The sequence below is a fragment of the Martes martes genome (genome assembly GCF_963455335.1).
Source record: "Martes martes genome assembly, chromosome: 17".
Classification (NCBI taxonomy): domain Eukaryota; kingdom Metazoa; phylum Chordata; class Mammalia; order Carnivora; family Mustelidae; genus Martes; species Martes martes.
In genome coordinates this window covers 28,299,708-28,325,922 of record NC_137905.1, presented here as the reverse complement: position 1 = coordinate 28,325,922, position 26,215 = coordinate 28,299,708, and the positions used below count along the sequence as shown (strand labels likewise).

At 54.4% G+C, this 26,215-nt stretch overlaps 1 protein-coding gene across 1 annotated transcript in view; it reads left to right on the top strand.

Moving 5' to 3' along the window:
- Positions 1 to 3,255: 3,255 nt before the first annotated feature.
- The window catches only part of SLC6A2 (solute carrier family 6 member 2), a gene marked incomplete at both ends in the record, with an annotated part of 43,884 nt that continues 20,924 nt past the window's right edge, over positions 3,256 to 26,215 (top strand). The window contains 4 exons of the mRNA XM_080828813.1: positions 3,256 to 3,474; positions 3,994 to 4,318; positions 15,644 to 15,775; positions 17,642 to 17,879. Coding sequence (XP_080684939.1) covers positions 3,256 to 3,474; positions 3,994 to 4,318; positions 15,644 to 15,775; positions 17,642 to 17,879 — 914 coding nt within the window. The remainder of the gene's footprint in view (positions 3,475 to 3,993; positions 4,319 to 15,643; positions 15,776 to 17,641; positions 17,880 to 26,215) is intronic.

Below are 26,215 nucleotides of genomic sequence, written 5' to 3'. Positions count from 1 at the left end.
AACGCAGGCCCCACCACCAGCTTCCTACTGCCAGTACCTGGGATGCTGCTAGAAGCCTTTTCCCGGCAACGGGAGCATGCTCAGCCCACACACCAGGCAGGCTGGAAATGCTGGCAAGTTAGCACCCCCGGCACAGACTTAATGGATAAATATTCCAACCTCCTTGCCCAGGAGTGGGACAACAGAGGCAGGCTCTATGCAGTCTCCCAGAGGTCCCCGGCGGGGCTCAACACCAGCTGCCCACAGCTGTAACTGCTCCTTCAAGTCCCCTCTGCTGGTTCCTTTTCCTTTCTTGCCTCCTGCCCCACTCCTATATAATTCCTCCAGGAATCACCTCCTAAATAAACTACTTGAATTCGAATCTTTTTTTCAGATTCTGCTTCTGGAGGAATTCAACATTAACAACCCCAACCAAAGACAGCAAACCCAGCCAATGACTGAGATCTGTTCTAGTTCTGTTTTGTACACATTTCTAGAGCACGAGCTATGTGACAGGATATATTGGGTTCTGTCCTTGTCCCTAGAAGGGAAATCACACAGGTAACTGTACTAGACAAATATACAAAGCAGTATAAAGAAGGAGGTGGGGGAGGTGGTGGTTATCAGGAAGTTTTACAGTGGAGGTGACATCTGAGGTTTTGAAGGATGAATAGGAGTTCTCTGGGTAGACAAGCAGAATATGGGGACAGCATAGTTAAAAACCCAGAATGTGAAAATGCACAAGATATCAAGGATACCCCTAGTTGTTGAGTATCTCCCGTGTTGCTAGAGAACAAAGTATATTTTTGTATCAAGTAAAGGGTTTGTAGGGAGAATGAGAGAATTAGAATAGCAAGAGATGTGATTGAATAGACAGGCAGAATCTTGTCCGCACTGCTAAAGGTGTTTAGATATTATCCTGAAAAGATCAGAGGATTTTAAGAAATTGTGCATTATCTTTTTCTGATTGTATAATATCAAATGCTCATTGTAGACAAGTTGGCCGATAAAGAGAAGTATAAAGAAGAAAATAAAATTACCTTAAATCCAGGGTTAATGAAATCACATCGGTGTGTTGTCTCTTGGGGGAGACAGAAGAGGAGTCCGAAAAGTGAGGTGATCCGTCTGGAGTTTTAGAAAGAGCTCTGACAGCTGGTGACCATCACGTGGCTGGAAAGATACTGGACGTGAGAGGAAAGCTGTTGCAGAGAGGGGCTGGGGATGCTGCGATGGCGGGGGGAGGGGGGCGCGGCAGAGAAGGCTGGGGCTTCCTGTGGTGTTCAGAGGTGGGAGACTTGGGACCAGCTGGGTGGGGTCAAAGCAGAGGAGAGAATCATGATCCCTACAGAGATTCTGAGTGTCTTGACCTGCCAATTGGTGGAAGGGGCAGGAGCTGGGAGCTGGGAGACCTGGGTTCTCATTTCAACTTTGTCACTTCCAGCCTGTGGGACCTCACGCAGGTCCCCTGAATCCTCAGAGCCACGGTTCCCTGACCTGAAAAATGGAAAGATGATTTCATTTCTGCTCTCTTTACAGGCTTGTCAAAATAGCCCCAAGAGGGGGGGGTGTGGGGGGTGTGGCGGTCAAAGGAAATTGACAACCTTGATGGATGGGAATCCATGGCTCCATGCTCTCCTGAAACTTAGCCCAATCCTCCCCCTGACCTTCTGCCTCTCCTCATCAGCCCCCAGAAGGCCAGGGCAGACTCACCATCCACTAATTTCCCTTCTTCTCTATATCTTTCACAGAAGATATTTGTCATGCTGGTCCTTCTGGCAAAAATGCTCTCAATGCCCCCATGCACCAGCATGAACGCATTCAGTGTCCCTACTAATTGGTGCCTTAGTATGTTCCAGATGTTAGGAACACAGAGGTGTTTAGGACAGTCAGGGTCCCTGCACTCACAGAGCTCACACACTACCCAAGAGGAGACGTATAATAAACAAGTAAATACATTTGCATGCTGGTGTAATGAAGGGAATAAAATAGGGTGATGTGTTAGACAGCGGGGGTATATTTTAGATTTGAGTGGTCAGGAAGGGACCACTGAACTAAGATCTGAACAACTCAGGCAGAGGAACCAGCAAGTGTCAAGGTCCTGGGGTGGGTTTGAGCTTGGACTGTTTAAAGAACAGAAAGGTTAGCATGCCTGGGTTCGTCAAAATTTCTGCCCATCCCCTTTACCTATTGTCACCTCCGTGATGCCTTCTTGGATTATCTCTCCACCCCCACCCCTTACCTGCTGATTCAGCTCCAACCAGTTTCCATACCCCTGTAGTTGCAACCAATCCTGACCACACTGCGTTGTGATGGACTCTTTACACACTGGACTGCTAGCTTTTTGACGGCAGGAACTATCTCCATGGCTCCAGGAGCCAGCACTGTTCCCGCACACAGGAGGTGATCATTTGATGAATGAAGAAATTAACCAACAGACAAACAAATGAAAGAACGCATGAATACCAGGCCAAATGGCTCACTCCTTTACTTGCATAAACGCTGCCTTCTCAAATTCCCTGACCAAACTGCCTCCCCCTCTCCCCCCAACACACCACCCGCAACACCTTCCCAGGCTCACTTTTCTCTGCGCATATTCCCTTCCCACACACTCTACAATGTGTTTATTTATTATGCTTCTTGTTTTCCCGCAGGACGGAATGCAAAGTCCACCCTGCCAGGGATTTTTCAGTAAGTTGTGCGGAAAGTCTAAGAGCCTAGAGCGGTGGCTGGCACATAGCAGGCATATGGACGCGTGGGTAAATTAGTAAAGTTCTCAGCCTCATGGAACAGGAGTCACACCTGCAAATCTGTATAACAAACAGAGGAGGTCAAGGCTGGGGTGTGACCTCCAGCCCCCAGCCAGCCAAGGAGCCCCCAGCAGGTTTGCCGACCTATGTAGGCACCGAGCAGAACATGCCCACTTTGTTGATGGAGAAACTCCCCGCAGGGTAGTTTAAGTGGCCTGCGGCAGATGACAAAACTGGCACCGACACGGGTCATTTGTTCTCCCTGGTCTTTTCCCGGGCCCCTCTCAGACGCGACTCTGACCCCTGTTCTGGGCGTCTCGCTCTCTTCCCGTTTTGGGAAGTCAGAGCCCGGTGCCCCCGGGAGCTGCGTCTGGCGCGCCGGTGCGTGCTGGCAAGAGAGCGGGCGCCCAGGTCCCCGAGTCGCCCCCCGAGCCCGCGCCGCGCCCCCGCCCCTGCCCAGCCCTGGCCGCGCTGTCAGTCCGCATTAGCGCTAACAGGCTCCAGACGGAGCGGGCTCCGCGCGGGCTTAATGCAATCGGCGCGTTACCTGGGGCGCAGGCTACATTACCAGCCCGGCCCCCGCCCGGCGCGGCCAGAACCAACCAGCCCGCGCCCCGCCGGCCGCCCCGTGCCTCCCGCGCTCCCCGGGCCGCGCCCGAGCGCCACGCGGCGGAGCCCAGCCCCGGCCCGCGCCCCACAGCCCGCGGCGGCCAGGCGGGGCACCCGGGATCGCGGCGCTGCCGGACACGTGAGTGAGCCCTGCGCGCCACCCGGCCGAGGTGTTCCGGGGAGGCCCCCGCTGCGTGCGCAGAGCGAGAGCGCCCGCGAGTTTGACGTGCAGAAAGGTGAGTGTCCGGGGAGGCTCCTGGGGCTGCTGGAGGCGGCACCCATCCGAGCTGGGGGACAGGGAGCAGCAAACGGCGCTGGTAGGGTCCCCGCCCCTGGGAAACCTCGGTCTCCGCGTGTCCCAGCCCCACCATTTGGGGGCGAGAGGGAGCGGGAGAATGAGGGAAGCGCTGCGGGGTCCTGGGCCGGACCCACGGGGCGGACAGGGTCGGTCTCCACCTCTCAGTACCGTCTCAGCTCCTCGCGCCACTCCCACTGTTTCAATTTTTTTTTTTTCCAACAGACGCGCTCCGGTTTTGGAGAACCCCGCGTCCGCCCAGTGCGCGCTGGCCGCTGTGTCTCCGCGCTCCCGGGAGGTCTCAGGAGGCGCAAGCAGGGCGGGATGGCCTAGTGACCGCATCTTTTCCTTTCATCCGCGCAGAGCCTCGGCGTGCTCCCAGTACCGCTGACGTTCCCCTCGCCAACCGCACCCATGCTTCTGGCGCGGATGAAGCCGCAGGTGCAGCCCGAGACCAGCGGGGCGGACCCGGGGCCCGAGCAGCCCGTGCAAGGGCGCAAAGCCGCGGAGCTGCTGGTGGTGAAAGAGCGCAACGGCGTCCAGTGTCTCCTGGCGTCCCGCGCTGGCGACGAGCAGCCCCGGGAGACCTGGGGCAAGAAGATCGACTTCCTGCTGTCGGTGATAGGCTTCGCGGTGGACCTCGCCAACGTGTGGCGTTTCCCCTACCTCTGCTACAAGAACGGTGGTGGTGAGCCCCTTGATGGGCTGGGGGTGTGGACTTGGGAGGCTCCCTGTCCTCAGCGGTGGCTGGGAGAGGGGCTGGGATGGAGGAGCTGGGACGTGCGCGGGAGTAGAGGAAGCACGCGAGCAAGTCTGGAGCGCAGCAAGGGTCTGGACAGGGCTCATGGAAAAAGGAGTGCAGTTCCCGGTGGAAAAGGGAAGTGGAGGCTTGCTCCTGGACAGTAATAGGCGCATGGGTGGAAGGACAGAATCTGGGGCCCTAAGTTGGGTGAGAAGCATTGATCTTTTGATGGTTCACAGGAAGAGAGGCGGAGATCTGGAGAGTTCTGGAAGGGGCACCAGAAGTGCAGAGAATGTGACAACCAGGCACACAGGGACCCTAACTCCAGCACTCTGAGCCTTGGGGCAGGGACCTCTGGGCCAAAAGGGCCACTCTTGGGGACAAAGACTCTGGAACAGAGACACACATAGAGAAGCTAGTGTCAGAGGGAACTCCTCTCTCAGGATGGGGGTTGTGTTGCTGAAGGCACCAGAGTGCACAGACTAGGTAGGGTGGCCTGATCCTGGAGGCAGGACACCCGGCTGATTGGGATGAAACATTTACCTCCCGGAGTCCTGGCCATGATGCAGGGTAGAGAGGGAGAGGGGCCTGGGGAAAACTCCAGTGGAAGCAGCCAGGCTCTCTCCCCATCCTGAGCCCAGTGACAGACAGCATACCTGCCTGGGATGCGAGTCGAGAGACCAACTACGACGGCCCAGAGCCCTGGAAAAAGGGGTCTGGGGGGCAGGACACAAGGTCTTAAGACCCTAGCTCCTTCTTGGTGCCCAAACCACCCCAGTCCTATGCCCCTTGCTAGAATGAGTTCAGGGGTTCCCTGGGAAAATGATAGGGAGGAAGAAGTTGGCAAAGGGGGTCCCGCTCTGGAAACTTCTCTCTATCCACGGGGTCATCCTGCCCGGCGGGGGCTCTAGTGGTCAGAAGCAGGCAGGGGGAGGGTTTGGAACCAGGTAGAGGGAAAGCTCGCGACCGGTCCCATCGAGTCTGGGAGCCAGCTGTTGGCTTCAGCGTTTGCTCTGGCCCCTCGCTCTGGTGGAGACATGGGAAAGGGTAACACTCTTCCATGGTTGGCTGCTGTAGCCTTTCCAGAGTCTCTGGTTGGCTTAGAGAATTCCGGCCCTTTGGACCCAGGGAGGGAGGAAAGGCAGATTCTGTGTATTTTTAGTGGGTGGGGAAATGACGAATGAAAGATGGACCCCGAGATGAACCATCCAGCATGTCCTCAGGGGCCGTCCAAGACTGTGTGTCCCTACACAGTGGGAGGCCGTCTCATGCATCAGCAATAATTCTTGGCTTCTTCCCGATGTGAGGCATGGTGCTCGGTTCCGTAGGGACCCCCTACGCGTATTCCTCACCACTTCTGCCTGCCAGGGGCTTTAGTCATCTAAAGTGTCACGCCACTACACGCCATTTCCCGTTATAAGTGTTGGTTGAAACTAAAAGCCCCCCAAATGGTCAGTTGGACACATCGGCTAGATGAATATTCTGGAACCCCCACTGACACTGCGCTCCTGCAGCCATTGCCACCAGCTGTGAGTGCCTGCTGCATGCACGGTGATACACGGGGAGGGGGGAGCGCACAAACTCAGCCACTTTGCCACAGGTTCCAATTTTTAGGCAAACTGGGTGGGAATCTCCCTCTCCTTGGTCCACTAACCCTGCATATCACACACCTGAGCTGTTCGGTTATTTATCGCTTTGTATGGTCATCACCCAAACAGATGGGGGCAGGGGGCACACTGAGAGCATAGACTGGCTTTTTCCTGCTTCTATCCCAAAGGCTCAAAATAAGGTCCAGATCCTAGGAATGTGGTAGAGGTACCCAACAGACTTCTAGTGAATGAGTAAATGAATGGAATGATCAGACAGCGGGAACCCCCGGCAGTAACTGACCAAGAGAGGGAGATCACACTGGTCGGATGGGGCCGGCAGGCTAGAGGTCCAGGGACCTTGGCTGTGAAGTCCCAGGTTCCAACTTCTGCCAGTCGGACTTGGGGTGACCTCTCCTGCCTCAATGTCCTCATCTGTCAAGTGGAAAGAACGGTTTTCACTTCAGAGGGTGGGGATGGGATCATGTGATATAAGGCTTGTGGAGAGCTAGGCAGGGAGGATGGCCCCTAGTAAAGGTAGCTGCTGCTCTTCCTTAACCACAGTTTGGTGATTGGGAAACGGATGGGAGAGGTGACAGGTGCTCTAAAGGTCTGAGGAGAGAATGCTTTAGAAAGATGGGGAGGTGAACAGTCCTCAGAGCTCAGCCCCTCGGGATGGGAAGTGCCTGGATAAGCCTTGAGACGGTAGGAGGCATCCTTGTTCGAGAATGCACGTGGGATCATCTCAGAAACCAGGGGTGCGGGCTGGCGGGAGGGCAAGCCAGCAGAGATAAGGGCAGAGAGGCATGCCAGGGCCCAGCCCTGGAGACCTTAATGCCAGATTAAGGGGTGGGAAAGTTGTACCAGTGAATTTCCATTACTGGCCACCATGTCCGTGGTTGACCCAAGGAAGCCGTGCAGCCTCTCCCTCCATTTCAGACTCAAAGGCAGCTCCTCTTCTAAACTACCCCCTAACCCTCTGGGGGAGCTCAGCTTGGCCCCTTTGGAGTTTCATCCCTGCTGAGCTCTCCTGGCTGCTCCTTGGGCATCTGTTCTTAACCGTAATTCTAGAGTCGGCCACTGAGATGGGCCAGCAGGTTGGCAGGGGGGTCTCCTGTACGTGTGGAAGCAGCCCGAAGACCCAAGTTTGAATCCCAGCTCTGTTTCTCTGGGTGTGGCCCAGCCCACCCTCTCAGCCCAAGTTCCCCATTACAGCTGGAGAGGAGCCTCGATGACCCCCCCAGACATATCCTTCTGCGATGACCTGGCTCAGCATCATGGCCACGCCAGGACGCCCCCGCCCTGTTATTTACTAGCCCTGGTGATCTTCTGGTGCCAGCCTGAACATGGTAACCTCCACATTTGGCTGTGCACGCTGGTGCACACTGGAGCATATTGTGAAATGACAAAGGTGCCAATCGTTGAGGCCCCCGGCTAATATTTTCTGAATAAATTCCTGGGAACGATCAGCCTGTCTGAACATCTTCCCAGAGGCCAGCTGCAGAGACACACACCTGTGGGAGGCTACCAACAGGGAAAGCCAGTCTTGGAAATTCTCAAACAGAGAGATGGTGCGAGGACATGGGGGCTATTTTCAGGGGGCTAGAATCTCCCCTGCACCCGTGGTCTTGGGCCTGGCCTGGGCTGGTCCCTAGGGAGGTGTGGGCAGACCGTCTGGGTCTCCGCGTCAGCCTTCCCTGCCAGGAAAGGGGTCTTGCAAAGGCTGCTTCTGTTTGAGATGAGTCCTGTGCTGTCAGACACATGGTCTCTGGGCTCAGACACACCCAGAATCTGAGCCTGACACTTCCTGGAAATGGAGCCCTGGACTCATCCTCTCCACGCCTCAGTTTCCTTGTGCAGAGAAGGAGAAAGCATCTACCTTCCGGCAAGATGATCATGTCCATGAAATAAGCAAAACCCTCAAAAGAGTGTCTGGCACGTAGAAGGGGCTCAGTAAATGGACATCTTCCTGTTGTTAGTGTTTGATTTTTAACTACAGGCTAGACCCAGGAGTATGGTACGGTCCTGAGTTTCAAGGGAACAGAATCGATTCTAGGAGGAGATTAAGGAAGGGGAGTCAGGCTGGACAGCAGGCACAACTCGGCCCCGGGGAATCAAGAATCAAGAGCCGGGCTCTGCTCTGGGTTCTGAGAGTGAAATCTCCTCCCACTGCTCTTTGCTCACCTGGAAGATGGGGATTAACATTCCTGCACCGGACATGTTGTTCTCATCCCGAATAGGGTTCTTCTCCATTCCTTAGTACGCTGAGGGTCTCAGGTACCCATAGCTTATATGGGGGTGGGAACCCTCTTGGCCAAAATATCTGGGCTTCCGGAGGCTGGATGTGAAACGGTGGCTGGTGCTGAGGTCAGAGGTTTGTAAACTCGACGCCCTCACATCCAGCCTGCCTAGAGGAGGCCGTCTACACCCTGGGCTTGCCAAGCCCGGCAGGGATCATTCAGCTCCTGTGCACGGGGCCCCCACAGATAAGTTTGCAGGAACTAGTTGGTGCTCATCAGGGACTAGAGCTGAGTCTGGAACCCGGAACCTGGGGTCATCAGCATGAATGAGGCTCATTGCTCTGATCTAGCCAAAAAGGTCTAAAGAAGCTGTTTTCAGCAAGACGGGATTTCATGGGGATAAATGTTACACCCTTTCCTGTGGTCCCAGACCCAACTGCCCAAGTAAGGATTAGGTCACAGTACAAGTGGACGAAGGCCCTGGGGCTTTCATTAGCTGCACCTTCCACGTGAGTCACCTCTGGGAGCCACTTTCTGCACGAGAAAGCATTTCCAACATGCCCACCATATGCCAGGAACACAGAGATGAGCGAAAGGCAATTCCCCGTAGTCTAGGGCAGCTATCCTAGAAGTTAACGTCATCTTGGATTCTGTTATTGGAAGTCTTATATCCCAAATGAGGGAGATGAGGTCCTACTGTTCTTTGTGGGTAGCATTTCCTTCCAGAATGTAGTTCTCAGCATCCAGGACACCCTTTTTTGTTCATTTTTTTGTTCATTTTGTTCACCCATTTTTGTTCATTTTCAAGAGACCAGGACCGAGATTGGGAAACCCGAACTTTCAAGGAGCTCTAGGGAAAGCCCAGCTTCATTAATAAAAACCAGGTCAGATCCTGCAAAGGTGACAGCGGAAGGAGAATTGTCACATGGGGAGGAGTAGCCCCAACTCCAGGTTTCCTGAATTTCACCCCCGGGGCCGTCCTGAAAGGGGCCAGCCATGTCCATCTATCAGGACGTGGGCATGTTTCCTCCCTGGGGGTGTCCCCTGGTCTCAGAGCCAAGGTCGGCTCAGAGGTCAGCTGGAATGTGTAGATCGCTCTGCAGGAAGCCCGCTCCTGGAGCGGCAGGAGTGTCTGCAGGTGTGTGCACCCATGCTCTGGGCTGATCTCTGTGAAAGGCAGGAGTCCAGGGCACAAGACTCCACTGGGGGATCCTGAGGCCAGTGGGAAGGGGCCTACAGTGGTCCTTGAGGCCCCTAAAGAGAAGATAAGTCTGGGGGAGGAGGAACCACGAGGCGTCACCCCGTGGTTCCAATACCCTACCCTGGACGGTGTCTTTGTTGACAAACTTGAAGATCTGGGCTTGGTTTAGTATAAGAACTGGAGGTTTTCCCTAGAGGAGTGGCCACAGGAAGCCAGCTGTTTAGCTGGCAAAGGCTCAGAGGGGATGTACAGGCTAACATCCAGTGCGCAAAGTATCGCTTCGGACAAGACCGATCTGTTTTGTTCTCCGTGGCTCTGCTCTGGCTCTCTGGCCAGAAGGAAGGCAGAAAGGGGAGGCTCCGGGTAGGGATTGAGGAAAAGGGAAAAAGCAGTGCTGACCAGATGGAGAGGTTGGCCACCAGGTTCAGCAAAGCCCTAGCTGACCGTAGGGACCTCGGAGACCGGGATGCACATGTCCTGAGTTGAGGTGAGGAGGCCAGGACTATGCCCCAATGTCAGCAGGTTAGTGGATACAGGTGCTTTGGGAAGGGGACGTGGCCTTGGGTACAGTGGCTGTCTTCAACTGAGGCAGTTGCCAGGGGCCTGATGCCTGAGGGCTGAAGAGTGCCAGCCTCGGGGGAGCGGGTCCCTCATTCCTGAGGGGCTTCTGGGCAGCCCTGTGGGAGCCCTTTGCGGTCATGGGCTGGCGGTGGCCTGGGGGAACCCTTGACCCCACTCCTGCCTGTGAACCGCACTCTTGTTTGGGTGCAGGGGAGTAGCCAGCCTCCCTTGGGACGGGGACATGAGGCCCCATGGGACTGCCTCAAAGCCCCTCCATGCTGGGGAGCCTCCAGCAGGCATTCAAAGCTGTGCTCTGGGAAGGACCCTCAACTCCCACGGGTGATGGTCGACGCGATTTCCGGTTTGCAGAGGTGAGTTGCGCATGCGTGGCCCTGCGTGATGTCAGGACACCGATTCCCATGCACAGAGCACCCACTAAGTGCCAGGTACTTGCTTCTCCTCCATCATCGCCAGTTATCCCAGCAAACCGATGGTGCGGAGCCTGTCCTCCGTGCTTTCCCACACCGGCCGGTGCTCCAACTCTCCAGACTCCAGCTGGGGGTCGACCTGGAGTTAGCAGACCCCTCCAGGTTCAGGGCTCAGTCCTGCAAGACCCCGCCCACTTCAGATGCCCTGCGAGGTGTCCCACTGTCACCTGGTTCTCTGGTCAGGTGCAGTCATCGGCTACGGCAGCTCCTAGAACTTAGGGAAGCACTGACATACATTCTCCAGCCTGTTACAACGGGTATGCGAAAGGGTGCCAGGGAGAAGCCCGATGAGGAGGTACGAGGGGCGAGGTCTGGAAGAGTTTCCAGGAGTTTCCACCCTCCCAGAGTTGGGATGGGCCATCCTCCCGGCGCCATCCTGTGTTCACCAACCGGCAGGTTTTCCGAGTTCTGTAGCTCAGAGATCTTCATGGAAACTTCATCACATGGGCGTCATTGATATCAGCTTCATCTCCAGCCCCCCTTTCTGTCCCAGAGGTTGGAGGCTGAGGCGGAAAGTTCCACGCTTTTAATCAGGGTCTGGCCTTCCTGGCGACCAGGCCCCACCCAGGGGTTCAGCAAGAATTGTCTCATTAGAACAAAAGGTCCTCCTATCACCCAGAAAAATTCCAAGGGATTTAGGAACTCCGTGTAAGACACTCCTGTCATCCCCCCTCCCCCCACAGAAAACTGAGAGGTTTTTAAGAGCTCTGTGTCAGGAACCCGGAGCAGAGACCAAATATTTTATATCATGGGGGTCTGCCCTTGGCCTTGTGCTTTAGAGAGCCCCATTCGGCCCTCCTGTCCTTCTCACTGAGGCCAGGGCTGAGAGATCCTCCCCCCACCCCACCACTCCAGGTACCCAGACCCTGGATTTCCCTGTGCAAACGCCCCAACCCCCTTCTGGGTCTGCGTGGACCTCCTACCTCCCACCTGTCGTGTGGTCTTGTTGCAGGGGCGCAGGGCCCGGGTTCCAGGGGAGGCCGGGGGACCTGTTGTCTGCGGGGGTGTGGACAGAGCTTAGACACCTGGATGCAGGAGTCCACATGTGTGTGCAAAAGGCCTTGCATGTCGTTGGGCAGTGCTGAGGGGGAGGAGAAGCAGGGCGCGGGCAAACGAGGCTCCCCCTATGTTATCACGTGCCATGCAGAGCTATAGGAGGGCAGGGGAGCCTTGTAATAGAACCGTCATGAAAGTCTAGCTGTCGAGACAGAGCGTGTTTGATTTAAAAGGCGTGGCCTAATGTGTCGTGTTGAAAACATGGGGTATAGATCTCCACGTGTACTCTTGCCCCCGACCCCACCCGTGCACCAGCAGGGAGCAGCACGGTCTCCTACAGAAATCTCACCCTCTTTCACACCTTATGTTTGCTATGCCTTTGGGGTGTTCGGGAAAGGGGCACGAATCTAAGTCTTGGCACGGACCAGGGTTTTCATGCAGATCTGGTGAGAGCCACAGGCAGTGACCGTCCTTATCTGGGCTACAGGCACCCAGGAAATAGGTTTGCGGGTTTTCACTTCTTGGTATATCAAGGTGTGGCCAGAAGGCAGAGTTGGAGGAATCCGGCCCCCAGCAGGCTGGGAAGCAGGTTCAGCTAGGTCTCAGGGGACCCTCCTCTCCTTCCTGCAGCCCCTCCCTGATCACACTCTCCCCACCTCACCCCAAATTCCCAGCAAGCCTGAGCCCTCTCACCTCTAGCTGAGCCCCCTATAGGCATTCTCTCCTCTTTCCTGAGCTCCTCCTCATTGGCCCTCCTCATCGGCCCCAGTGCTTTCCACTCGGAACTTAGTGACCACAGGGCTTCCCTACCTGAGGACTTGGCATTGGCACAGAAGATTCCAGAGCCCCTCTGTGACCAGGAGGGTTTCCCATGTAGTGGTGGGGTGTCAGGGAGTGTGCACTGGGCTAGAGGTGATGGGACAGATGTTTTCCTTACAAAATTCATCCGAAGGCCATTAGTCAGAGACCCTTTTACGGCTGACAGTTCTTTACCTGTGTGTTTGTGGGTGTCAGTGCGAAGGAAGCTCGTGAGTGTGCACAGGTGTGCATCTGTGTCCATGCATAGGTGCTGAAGTCTCAGGAGGTATGCCCTGTAGGCATTTCTCCAGGTCTGCACACCAGACCTGCACAGAGCATTCCAGAATCAAGACAGGATTATGGACTCGTGACCCCTGAGGTTCTCTGCTCTTGGGGCCTCGTGCAAGGCTGTTTGCTGCGGGTAGTCCCACATATGAGTATGTAGCAGGCCCATGGGAGTGTGGTGGTATAGAACTTGCAGGACAGTAACTTCTAGAAAGTGTGCAATCCAGCCTCAGTTTCCCAGGCCTTTCTTAGAAACAGGCCTGAAGCAGCTCCTGGCCAACTGAGGCTGGACTGCACGCTTTCTAGAAGTTTCTAAGAAAGGCCTCCTCAGCTGAGCTCGGTCACTCTGGAAATCCCTTTCCTGCTCTTCAGCTCTGCCCCAGCTGCCTCCGGATCCTTCTGCAAAGGGGTTTGGGCCATCTAGCTGGTCAACGTCTTCTTTGAGAAGAAGGCACCAGCCACCGGGCAGCTTTCTGGGTTTTAGACACACTCAGGTTCCATCATTCTGGAGTGTTCTTGGGCTGTTTGCTCCCACCGCGGTGGCTGGTCCACATCAGACACATTCAGAGAAGAGCCTCGGGCCCGTGCAGACCCATCATCTTCCCTCCTTCTCTCTCTTGCTGGGACTCCCAGCCAAGCACAAGAGAAAACACATCCCAGCCTAGGCAATCTTGTTGGCAGGTGCCACCCTGAGGTTTAAGAGTTGAGAAAACTGGCCCAGGTGACACACCTGGTTATCTGGCTGACGTTGCTTGTTCCCTTTTGTTATAGAAAAGAATGTCTTGTTGTCAGCAGCAAACCACAGGGCGGAGATCTAAGCCGTGATTCCCAGCGTTTTCCTTCCCTGCTGTCCCGTGGGCCACTGACTTCGGTCTTCAGACCTGTCCTGTTCAACTGTCGGATAGCTCTACTTCCCCTCCTCTCTGGCTGCGGTCTCCCAAGGGCAGTAGCGGGTGGCCACAGGCAGAGTGGGGCACAAAGAGATCCAGGTTGGAAGCCCAGCTGCCTATTTCCTAGTCTGGGCAAGATACTGGTGACTCTCTCAGGGATGGCTTAACGTGAATAATTAGTGTGTGGCTTACAGATGACAGGTGCTCGCCAGTGTCACTGTCACCAGCTACCGCCATCAGCATCGCCGCCCCCACTGGGATTGCTGTCCCACCGTGGACAGACGTGGGCTCAGGTGCTAGATCAGCCCTCTCTGTGTGGCAGAGGGGCAGGGACGGAGTTTGACAGCAGGAACTGAGCAGGGGACGAGAGAAGTGGGCGTCTGGGCATAGCAGGGAAGTCAGGCGTGGAGCAGGGGATGGAGGGCGGATATGACCAACAGACTAGATGGTCTAAGCTGGCTCCAGACCCCCAGGGTCAGAACACACTCCCCTCTAAGACCCTGTTCAGTCTCGCGATCTTCACTGAGGCTGGAATGTTCTGGAATCTGCAAAATATCTTGGGAGTGGCTCTGGAGCTCTGAAGACAGGCAGACCTTGGCCTGAACCCCAGATCCATCCCTGACTGGCTGGGTGACTTTGGTCAAGTCACTTGATTTCCCCAAGCCTTCGTTCTCTCCTCGGAAAAATGGGTCTATCAGGTGCCACCTCAGATTTTTCTGGGTAAGGTAGATGGGATCCCAGATGTCCAGTGCCCAGTGCCGACTCGATACATAGGAGGTACTCGCTTTCTGGCAGTTTCTTTCCTGTGCCCACCATGCTGGGTCATCTCTTGCTACAGCACTTCATGCTTTGTCCTCAAGAGCCCCGGGCTTCCTCAGGAGAAACCCTGGGAAGAAAGTGGAGATTGACAGTCTGAGTCGCTGCGCGCGTTTGACCCGGGGTGCCATGTGACTTCGCCATAATCCTCTGTAAAATCGAGATGGGTAATCATCTCTGCAGCTTAGCACTGGTGTGAAGATGGAATGAGACCTTGCCTGGAAAGTGCCTGGAACGCAGCCCAGGACGTTCTAGTCCTCGTGCTACCGTCAGGAAATATTTCCCAGTTTCTGCACTTTGCTGGTGTGGGTGGGCCAGAGAGCATTTCGTTTCCAAGGTTACGGCATCTTGGCCAAAGGCCAGAGGCGGGGACGAATGTGGATCTGGCCTGGCCACCGCCAGCTGCGTCAGGAAAAGGAGTTGGCATTTTGCTTTGGTCCCGCCGGGGCTGACACGGCGCGTATCCCGGTGAGTCAGCTCGCGGCGTCAGAGCCCCGTGAGCTCACCTCGGGGCTGCTGGGCACGCGGAGGGTCATCTCTGAAACTTGCCCGTGGCTCATCCCACCAGGAACTCTCTCAGGGTTGAGTCGCTGCCCCTTCCTTGGCAGGGGCCCCCCTGTAGTTTCTGCTGTGCCCCGGGTGGGCTCCTTCCCTGGTCAGAGACTTGCTCTGGGGTTTGGTTCCCTCAGCTGCCTGTCACAGGGGGAGTGAGCTTCATGGGTCCCAAAGACCTGAATGCAAATCCTGCTTCTGTCACTGACCAGCAGTGCCAACAAGACTGTTTCGACTCTGCCCTCAGTTTCCTCCGACATAGTGACATAGTGACCCTGTCTGATGATGTCTCGTAGTGAAACTAAGCATCCAGTGAGATTGAGTTTGGGAAAGCCCCCCGGGAACTGAAAATGAGACAAATTGGAAACTCAGTCATAGGTGGGCACGTCTCTCTCCCTCTCTGATCGCCGTTTTCTGACCTCTCCCAGGAAGCTTTGGGGCGATTGGCCTCCCCCAGAGCGACGGTCCGGGCAAGGAAATGTTCTGCGGTTGCAGGAATTGGGTAAAGGCGGTACCTCTTAGCATCCTCATGGCACACTGTGTGCCTGGGTATCGAAGGCTGAAAGAATCCTGCGAGAAACAAGCCCGTTCCGCTTTGATGAAGCCAGATTTTACTGCTCTGCCCACAGAACCTCATTAGCATGACTGATGGTTCTTCCTGGTGCCCCCACAGCTGTTATCAGTGTGATGATGATCTGTATTCATGGCTCTGTGTCACTGTATTTATGTGTCAAGCACCCCTGGGGAAGTGGCCAGGGGAGCCGGGGAACAAGGACCCTGAAGTTCTGGAAAGGTGGATCCAGGCACCCTGAGGGGCAGGGCTCCGGGGAGGTCACGTGCTGCCTCTGTGTCCTCCAGGTGCCTTTCTGATTCCGTACACACTGTTCCTCATCATCGCCGGGATGCCTCTGTTCTACATGGAACTGGCCCTGGGCCAGTACAACCGAGAAGGAGCAGCCACGGTGTGGAAGATATGCCCCTTCTTCAAAGGTAAAGCATGGGTCTGGGGGAGTCCAAGGTCGTCCACAAGATTGCCCTGGGGGCCCTTGGAGAAACTGCTCCAGAGGTGGGATCTGAAGTAGAGCGGCTCTCTGAGGCCGGTAGCGGGGGGAGGAGGTCAAGAGCACCCACCGTTCAGAGTTATGGGGAGAGCCCTCGGTGTGTCGGGGAGAGCTTAGCCTAGAAAGTCTAGACTCCTGGGGACCAGTCCTGCTTCTACTGCTGAGTGAGCAGGGGGTGTCTGTTTTCCACGTGGGAAATATTTATGGCAATGTCACAAGTACCCAGCTCCTCTCCACTCATGCTCTCGTGGCAGAGATGTGGTAAGCTGCTCGTGGGCCTTTCCAGGCTCAGCTAGAAATCTGTCACACAGTCTTGAATCCAGCAGCCACCACTGACTGATCGCAGCTGGGAGAGGTGATGAGCCTGCTTGCATTTGGGACTTGGAGCACATCTGGAGAAAGCAGCCATAGCAACTGGCCTTTCTTGGCTCCTGTACCTTGATGAGAAGGGCATGGAGTCAGAACTAGCGCCTCCCAAGTGCTGGTTAGTGACCAGGGCCCAGATGACACTGAGGGCCAGTATGATTCCTGCGCACCTCTTCTCAGCTTATTTATGTCTCTAACCACCTTCTCTGTACTCAGCCCTGTGGTAGACACAGGCTGGTACAAGAGGCTTGTAAGACATGTATATTGGTTAGTATTGTTTTGTTTCCAGAAATCCCACTCAAAATGACTTTAATGTAGAAGAGAATTAATTGGCTTATGATACAGTAAAGTCTAAGAGTTTTGTGCCAGCTTCAGGTGCAGCTTGATCCAAGTGCTTGAATAAGATTACCTGGAATTTCTCTCCACCTCTCTCCATCTGAAGTCAGCATTAGCATCCATCTCAGGCATATTCTTCTCAGGTACCAGCAAAACTGGCCATCAGCAACGATATGACCTCCTACCAAGTTTAACAGTGACACAATAAATCAAAAACACCTTCTATCACCCTTAAAGTTCCCAGAGAGGACTCTCATTGGTTTTGCTTGAGTCATAGACCCATCTATCAACTGATCCTTGTGGCTCTGGGCTAGCAGAACTGGGAGTGGGCAGTCATAGCCAGGTCAAGGACGTGAGAGATTAGCCTTACCCAAACCTCACATGCTAAGAATGCTTAAGGCTACTTCCTTAAAGCAATGCTGCACAGACAGGGAAAAAAAAAAAAGTCTACTCTAGGCAAAAGCCTAGAACTAGCTAACCCAAGGGGAGCTTCTGATACATTCAGGAAGGTGGCATTGGCACATGCACGAAGCAGATGGTTGAAAGTAGGGCCAGTGCTAATCAGGGAGTTTGTTTGGGGTTCCCCAGAAGCAGGTCCTGAGACAAGGATTTGTGTAGGGAGTTATTTTGGGAGGTGATTCTAGAAAGGACTGTTAGGGCACAGAGAAGGTGAGTCAGCCAATAAAGGGTGTGTCATCAAGCCCGCTCCACTGTGCACCAGCAGCCCATCCCACGGGGAGAGAGTATTAGCGGGCCTCACTGTTACTCTGCCCCCGGGGTGACGGACCCGGGGTACTCACACTCCAATGCCTCCATCCACTCCAGTACTTACACTCTGGCTCTTCCCTGGGCGCAGTGAGGGCCTGGCACTCCTGGCCGGCCTGATGAGGAGGCCGAGGGGCCCCAGGGGCGAGAGAGAGCACTCGGGCGGCGGGCTGGTGGGTTCCCAGGGTGGATGGGTGGGGCTGCCGAGAAGGAGAGGCAGAGGGGTCGGGTCGTGTCGTGGTCGGAGCTGGCTCCCCAGGAGACGTGAGTGGCTCTGGGACGGGGCCGGGGGCAGCCCCCTCCTGACCTCACTGTGCCCCCCACACAGGAGTGGGCTATGCCGTGATCCTCATCGCCATCTACGTTGGTTTCTACTACAACGTCATCATCGCTTGGTCTCTCTACTACCTCTTCTCCTCCTTCACCCTCAAGCTGCCCTGGACTGACTGCGGCCATTCCTGGAACAGCCCCAACTGCACCGACCCCAAGCTCCTCAACGGCTCCGTGCTGGGCAACCACACCAAGTACTCCAAGTACAAGTTCACGCCTGCGGCAGAGTTCTATGAGTAAGTCACCGGCCGCGTGTCCTACTCACACGGGCACATCAATCCATGTGCTGGGACGGACCTGGGCCCAAGGCTAAGGAAACACACCGAGACAGGAGGGGACACCCCAGCCGTGGTGTGTGGGATGTATTGGGCAGCCAGCACCTGCTAGGAGCTGAGGATCCGGCCATCGACGGGACAGTGACAGACCCTGGGTTCTGGCAGGGGACAGCAGGGCTGGGGAGAAATGCCCAGGTCGGCAGGCAGGAAAGCAAGAAAGTTTGAGAGAGTCGATGTGCCCTTCAGGAAATGAAACACATTTTCGGGAGTGTAAGCGCTCTTAAGGGACGAAAACCAGGTATGTGGTAGATAGAGATGGTTGGGGAGGTGAGGGGGAAGGAAAATTTTCTCCCGTGGTCAGGGAGGGCTTCTCTGAGGAGAACAGATGAAGCCAGCCAAGGGAACATCTAAAAAGGCGCAGCCGATGGCGCTATAGCTTGAACCCCAGTGGAACGGATCCCGAAGCTGTCACCTGGGGATTCTGGCGGGGCAAGGAGCTGGAGCTGGTGTGTGAAATTTGGGAGGCGTAGGGCGAGCCAACCATGAGCAGCTCGGGGGAAGTGTTTGGACCGTGTGTGCATGAGAGTCACTGACTGGTGATAGAAGACAGAACATCTTTTTTAAAAAGACACTTTAGATATGGACATCATTTTAGACACAGAAAGTAATAAAAGTAACCCCTGGAACTCTCGTATGCCCTCCACCCACCTGACACCTTATAGAACCAGAATGCAGGGAGTGAAATCAGAAAACAAATGTTCCTGTGCTGTTAATTAACGTGCTAAAGACCTTTTTTTTTTTTTTTTTTAAATTCATCAGTTTTCCCACTCGTGTCCTTTTCTGGCCCAGGATCTGCTTCCCCTTAGTCTCCGGACTGTGGGAATTCTTTGGTCTTTCCTTGAGTGTCATGACCTTGACCCTTGTGAAGAGTAGCGGTCAGTGATTCTATAAAGGCGCCCTCCATGTAGACTGGTTTGCTGTTTTCTCCTGGTTCAGCTGAGCTTAGGTATTTTGGACGAGAATCCCAGACAGAAGATGCTGCATCCATCCTGGTGCTCCATGCTGGGGGGGGGGGGGTAGGAGTACGTGATGCCAGTCTCTCGTTACCAGGGGCGTTAACTGTGATTGCTCGGCTAAGATGGGAGCAGCCAGCTCCCTTCTGGGTGGAGACAGCATTATTTCTCTTATCATTCACAAGTGCCTTCCCCGAGCCACTTGATGTTATCCAAATATCTTGTTTCTCATCATCCTCTGACCCACAATTCTCGAGCACCCCTCAATGACCCTTGCAAGCAAAGATGATTATGATAGCGTTGGTCTGATTGTGATTTTTCTATTCCCATTATTCCGTCTAGATTAATGGGTTGGAATTCTTCCATAAGGAAGAGTTGTCCCTTTCCCCTTCTGTATTCATTCATTAGATCACTCACAAACTCATTTTTTTGAGATACCATGGACATAAAACATTATGTGAATTTCAGGTGTATAGCTATTTGAAACATGTATACATTGCAAAATGATGACTACAGTAAGTTCAGTGGACATCCACACTGAGCCACACATAATTACAATTTTTTTTTCCCTTGTGATGAGAACATTTTAAGATCTACTCTCTTGGCAACTTTCAAATTTACTGGACAATGTTGTTAACTGGATTCCCTACGCTGTGTGTGGCATCTGCAGGACTTACTTATTTTATTTATTTTTTTAAAAGATCTTATTTATTTATTTGCTAGAGAGAGAGAGTGCAAGCACAGGCAGACAGAGTGGTAGGCAGAGGCAGAGGGAGAAGCAGGCTCCCTACCGAGCAAGGAACCCAATGTGGGACTCGATCCCAGGATGCTGGGATCATGACCTGAGCCGAAGGCAGCCGCTTAACCAGCTGAGCCACCCAGGCGTCCCAGGACTTACTTATTTTAGCGTTGGAACTTTGTCTCTTTTGACTCCCCTCACCCTGTTTGCCCACCCCCACCCCTGCCTCTGGCAACTACCAGTTTATCTTCTTTATCTATGAGTTTGGGTTTTGTGGTTTTTTTTTTAATGTAGGTTCCACGTATAAGCGGGGTCATATGGCATATGTCTTTCTCTGCCTGACTTATTTCACTTAGCAGAATGCCCTCAAGGTCTGTCCACGTTGTCCCAAATGGTAGGATCTCCTTCCTTTTCATGGCTGAACATTGTGTATAGAGATACCATAGTGTGTGTGTGTGTGTGTGTGTGTGTGTGTGCGCGCGCGTGCACGCATGGGCATGTTGTGACTTTCTCTCCCCGCCCCCGCACATGGACACACACACACACACACACTCCATCACTCTTACACATTCACATGTCTGTGGATGTCTTGTTTCCATTCTTGACTCTCATAAACAGAGCGGCAGTGAGCATAGGGGTGCAGGTATCTTTCTGACTTAGTGTTTCCATTGCCTCCAGATAAGTACCCAGCAGTGGAATTGCTGGATCATAGGATAGTTCTATTTTTAGCTTTAAAAAAAAAAAAAGATTTTATTTATTTGACAGAGCAAGCATGAGCAGAGGGAGGGGCAAAGGGAGACCATCCAGGACTCCAGAATCATGACCCGAGCCGAAGCCAGACGCTTTGCCGACCACGCCACCCAGGCATCCCTGTTTTTAACTTTTTGAGGAGTCTCCGTACTGTGTCCCACTGTGGCTGCACCCGTTTGTGTCCCCTCCCACAGGGCACGAGGGCTTCCTTTTCTCCAGGCTCACCAGCTCTTGTAACGTCTTATTTTTTGATGGTGGTCACTCTAGCAGGAATGAGGTTCTGAGAGCTCGTGGTGGGTTGGATCTGCGTGTCCTCATTCACTCATTTCTGTCCGTATGGGCTCGTGGGTGGTTATTTTATTTTATTTTATATCCAGAACCGTCGACATTTATCTTGTCTTGAATCCTGTCATCCTCTCGTCCATCCTTTTATGTCTTGAGGCCTGTCTTAGGCCACCCAGTGGGAAATGTTTGCACGGCGGGCTCTAGGGAATGGAGCACATGGACTGTGTTTATTCCTGGGTGGGGGGCTGGGAGCGAGGCCTGCTTTAGCAATCTCGACACAAACGTCAGCAGGTAGGTGGGAAATCCTGTTACAAGCCACGGCGTGGGATAGGGAAATGCCACTGGGACCTCACTCTCAGGGTGTACGTGGTCTGGAATAGGTGTGGCAAACTGTTCTATGGAAGACCAGATGGCAAATATTTGGGACTTTGAGGGCCTTCTATGTCTCTTGTCTATTCTGCTTTGCTTCCTTTTAGCCTTTCAAAAGATAAAAACCATTCTTAACTTGCAGGCCACAGCCTGGATTTGGCTTGGAGGCTGTGGTTTGCTGACTCCCAGTCTAGAGAGGTTCTCTATCTGTGTAGTTCAGTGAAGGAACCACGTGTGGCCAGTGGAGCCGTGGAAACGTGGCCAGTGTGACCGAAGAGTCACTTTTTTAACACTTTTAAATGTTATGTAATTTTCATCAACTTACATTTAAAGAGCTGCATGAGGCCGGTGGCTATCACCTTGGGCAGTTGAGGTCCAGAGGATGAGAAAAGACAGATTCATAAAAGACAGAACACTAGGACCAGCATCTGTCAGTCTGATGGATTCTCTACCCCAAGGACCTGGGAGTGAATCCGGATTATCCGGAGACTGGGGTCCCTTTGGGCCAGTTTCCATCCCTGCCATCTCAGGACGGTGGAGCCAAGGAGATACGGTTTGGTTAAAAGGGGCCTCTGGAAAGTCTGCTGCCTTCTGGGGCTCAGGAGAATTAGGGGCTCAGAACTCAAACTGACCCTCCATGAGCCCTCACGGCGAATTTGCTAAGGGTCCCTGCCCTGCATGTCCCCCTCCCTCCCTCTGTGTTTCCTGTGAATTTCCAGCTGGTACATGCAAAACTATAGGTTTCAGAATTTGGGGGGAGAGAGTCCCTCATGGTCATCAGATTCAAAGCCTTGCTGCTACATCCCTCCTGTCTCCCTCAATGTCTTGTGACCAGCTCATTGCTCCCCACACGCGTTCAGCTTTCTGCTGACTTCCTTGTATGCATGACTTCGGTGGAAGCCTCACACCCACCCCATGAAGTTTCTGTGACTCTTCTGCTCAGTGCCCACATGAAGGGGCTGTGAACAGTAGTTTCCTTTGCAGATCAGACCGTGAAGCGCTGGCCCACGCCTCCCATTGCCAGCGCTGTGCAGAGCCCAGATTCGGGCCCGGGCCGCCCGGGATCCAGGCCTTCATGAGGGAGCACCTGCTTCCACTTTGCTCCTAGGAGGTCCCCTCTCCTCACCCCAGCCCCTACCTTGCCAGTCAGTGAAACCCAGGGCCCGCCGTCCTCCTAACCGCTGGCTTGTTCTGCATTCTCGCCATTATCAACGGTCATTTTCATACAGAAACGTTGTCCTAGTCACAACTCACATTGGTCTGGCTTCAATTATGCCCCCGTTGTTGCATGCTGTGGCTTTTCATCCTGAGCGCTGTGGTCTGGAATTGTTCTTGTTCTACGCATGAGGGAACAGGCCCACGCAGGAAATGACTTGGCCAGGGTCATGTACATTACAGCTGGCGTCCGAAGTGGAAGGAAAGACCAAGTTCCCCATCCAGGGCAGCGATTCAGAACCACGTGGAGAGCTTTAAAACACACAGATGCCTCGACCTTGCACCCAGAGGCCCTGATTTCGTGGGTCTGGGTGCAGCCAGGGCCTGGGGACTCTTATGAACAGCTCCTGGGGAGCCTCTGCTATCAGAGCCACTCTGCCTTCCCGTCTCAGACAGAGCAAGATTCTTCCCGGTTCAGGCTGACATCCCAACAGTGTCCTATTGTGGGACATCAAGGACCTCCTTTGGACTTCTTCTGAGGAGTGGGGCCTCAGAAAATTCCAGAACCTTCGGGGAGCTTGCGGGTGGAGGTGTTAGGCATCTGTAGTTCATGAGTGCGGTTTGGACCAGGAGACAGCTGAGGAGGATGGGCTGAGGGTGCCGCAGATACAGGCCATCGGCTCCTCGCTCTGCCCATCGCCATCTCGCGCTAAAGGAGAGGCGTGATTTTTCTTTTTGCTCTTGGCGACCCTCGTCCTTGTACATTAAAATGGAAAAGGGTAGTGTCGGTGGGCTCTAGTCTAGTCATTATTTGTTTCCTCTGCGGCGTGCGTCTAAGTGGCCAGCAGGTCAGCCCCAGCCGAGACCCCACCCCCACCCTGGCCCAGCAGGAGGGAGAGAGGCCAGTTGGGTTTTGAGACCCGGATCGCTTCGGCCACAGCCCTAGACTTCTTCCAGGCGTGGCTCAGCTGTAAGCGGGTTACCGTGGAGGAAGATGGCGTTCTTCCATGAGCAGGGCTTGGGGACAGGGGGCCTGCGGTGGCGAGCAGCCTCTGGGACTTCCTTTTGGCAGATCGGTGCTCTGTAGGGCTCACCCCCACGTCCTACCCCTGCAAGCTACCCGGCACGGTGCGCGCCAGGCACCACGGCTCTCTTCCCACCCAAGCCCCACTTGGTTTGCAGACACGGTGGAGGTGGAAATTACGCCTGTCTCACAGATAAGAAGGTGGTGGGTCAGGTTTTTAGGGAAATGGCAGAGCCGGGATCCCAGCCCAGGGGATCTGGGCCAAGGCTCTTGCGTCTTCCTCCTCCATCCGTTCAGGACGCGCGTGCGGGAGTCTCTCCGGACAGAAGCCCTTCTGTGCACCTCTTTCTCACCTCGAGCTGCCTTCTGTGCACCTCAAAGTCACTAAGTCAGGAGCTGCTACTGGATTTTTTTTTTTTTTTAATGGCACATGGCCCTTTTATCTCAGTGTTTCTGCTTCGTAAGAGTTGGCCCATCTCAGTCTGGGGAGGCAGCGAGGAGGACTCCCAGTGCCAACACTGAGGAGGCCAGGTCCTTTTTTCCTCTTTCCCCAGAGCCTGCTGGCCGATTTAGTTGCCATCTTGCTCTCATTTAGGCTGATGGATTGAAAACACCATCCAAGGGAACAAAACCGCTACTCTCCCCAGGCCCCAGGCCTGAAGCCAAGCGGCCGGTGGCTAAAAAGAAAGCCTGATGCTCTAACTTTACCTGTAAAAGGGCACTCCTGGTGAACATGCTCGGGAAACAGAAAACATCTACCCCCTGCCTGTCCCTGGTGGGGCAGAGAAGTCCCCCTCCACCTCAGGGCTAACCCTCTGGGCTCAAATGTCAAGGAAGAAACTGAGCCCGTTTGGCCCACTGACTTCGGAAAGCCTGGACCATATACTTTACGATGATTCATTTTCATTAAACTGCTGGAAAAGTACAACAAACCCCAGTTCCTTGTGCTAACCCCTGAGGCTTGGGCCTGCTGGGGAGAGTCTGGGTTCACATTTCCTTTCCTGGGAATCAGCTCAGGAGTCTGGCCTCTTCCCTGGCAAAATATCTAGACAAGCCCCGAAAACCCGAATGTGGACTTCACATGCACGTGGGGGCCTTCCGACCCTCCGGCTGGACACCGGCATAATTTTAGCACATTTCAGGCCAAGTAGAGTTGATCCAGTGCCTTTTATCATCATTTTTTTTAAAGATTTTATTTATTTATTTGACAGACAGAGATCACAAGTAGGTGGAGAGGCAGGCAGAGAGAGAGGGGAAGCAGGCTCCCCACTGAGCAGGGAGCCGGATGCGGGGCTCGATCCCAGGACCCCGGATTCATGACCGGAGCCAAAGGCAGAGGCTTTAACCCACTGAGCCACCCAGGTGCCCCTTTTTATCATCATTTTAATAGTCAAATGGGCCAAAGGGTTGGTGCCACCATTCAACCCTCAGCCCCAAAAACAATGAAAAAGCAGAATGAAGAGTTGGGTGGGTTCATCACCTGATCTAGGTTCTCTGTCTTTTTGGATAGACCCACCCTCTGTTCTCCTCCTCCTCCTCCTTCTCTTCTCCCTCCTCCTCCCCCTCCCCCAGCTCTCCCTCCTCCTTCCGCTCTCCCTGCTCCTCCCCTCCTCCTCCCCTTCCTTCTCCCCCTCCTCCTCCCCCGCCCCATTCTATCTCTCTGTCTTTCTCTCAGGGCATAGGAGAAGAGCCTAAGTCAGGGCATCATTTTGAGCTGATACTAGCCAGGCAGACAAATTGGGTCAGGAAGTGTGTTCTAGATGGAAGGGAACAGAAAGTTCCAAGGCCCAGAGCAACAAGAGCTTCAGATGACGGAGAAATGACAGCGGCTGGCCATGGCCAGGAGCCCAGGGCAGGGTGTGGTGAGACAGGGGATGCGCTGGGCAGGGGACAATTAGGAAAGGCCTTGGGTTCTGGAAGGCTTATGTTTTTATCCTTTGGACCAGGATTTCATAACCTCCACAGTTCTAGCATTACGGGCTGGGAAATTCTCTGTTGGGGCAGAGCCGTCCTGTGCACTTGGGATGTTTGGTGACATCTCTGGCCTCTGCCCACGAGACAGGAGCAGCATCTCCCTCCACTCCAGATGAGACAACCCAGACATTGCCAAGCAGCCCTGGGGAGGCGGAGCCAAAACTGCCCCCAGCGAGGAAAACCGCTGTTGGAGGTGATAGGGACCGTTTGAGGACTCAGGGGTGGGAGAGTGACAGACTAGAAGGACACGTCTGACTGATAGTTCTATAGCAGCCCAGACTGTTAAGGGGTCGCAGAGAGACTGGGTAGTGGGGAGGTGGGGAGACATCTGTACCAGTCCAGGGGGAAGAGAATGTGCGTCTGGTCTGGGACACGGCTGCAGGGGTGGGGGTGTTGGTAGCAGACCAGGAGGCAGGATTGGGGGGGCACACACAGGAGCTGATTGCAGGGGGCAGCTGATGTGGGGGAGTTTAAAGCCACAGCGTCTGGCCTGGGGGCCTCAGGGATGGGAGCCGTCTGGGGAGGGGGTACATGGGCCTTTGTGGGTCACACAGCTCTGCTCACTCACTCACACTTGCTCGCCTGCAGACACATGCACCCATCCATGTCCCCCTCTGTCCCTCTCTCCCTCTGTTGCAGCTCTGCCCCTCCTCTCAGCTCACCTGCTCCCCCACGCCCAGCAGAGAAGGTACCAGCCATGCCTGCAGCAGGGGGGGCCCCCCCCCCGCTGACTCCCTGGGGCTAGCTCCCTCAGCCAGTTTGGGGGCACCCCTTAGCTCCTTTGCCGCTCCTTGAGGGCTGGAACGGTCTCATGGTAGTTACAATTACCATTCATGGAGCATTTCCAGAGTTCCCTGAGTTCTAGACACTACTGTCTCATCTGTGATTTCATCCCCACGAGAAGCACTTTCCTGAGAAGGGAAAGGGCTCAAGGTGGGGAATGTTTGCACCAGCTCCTGTGCCCACTCCCCAGCCCCACGGGAGCTCC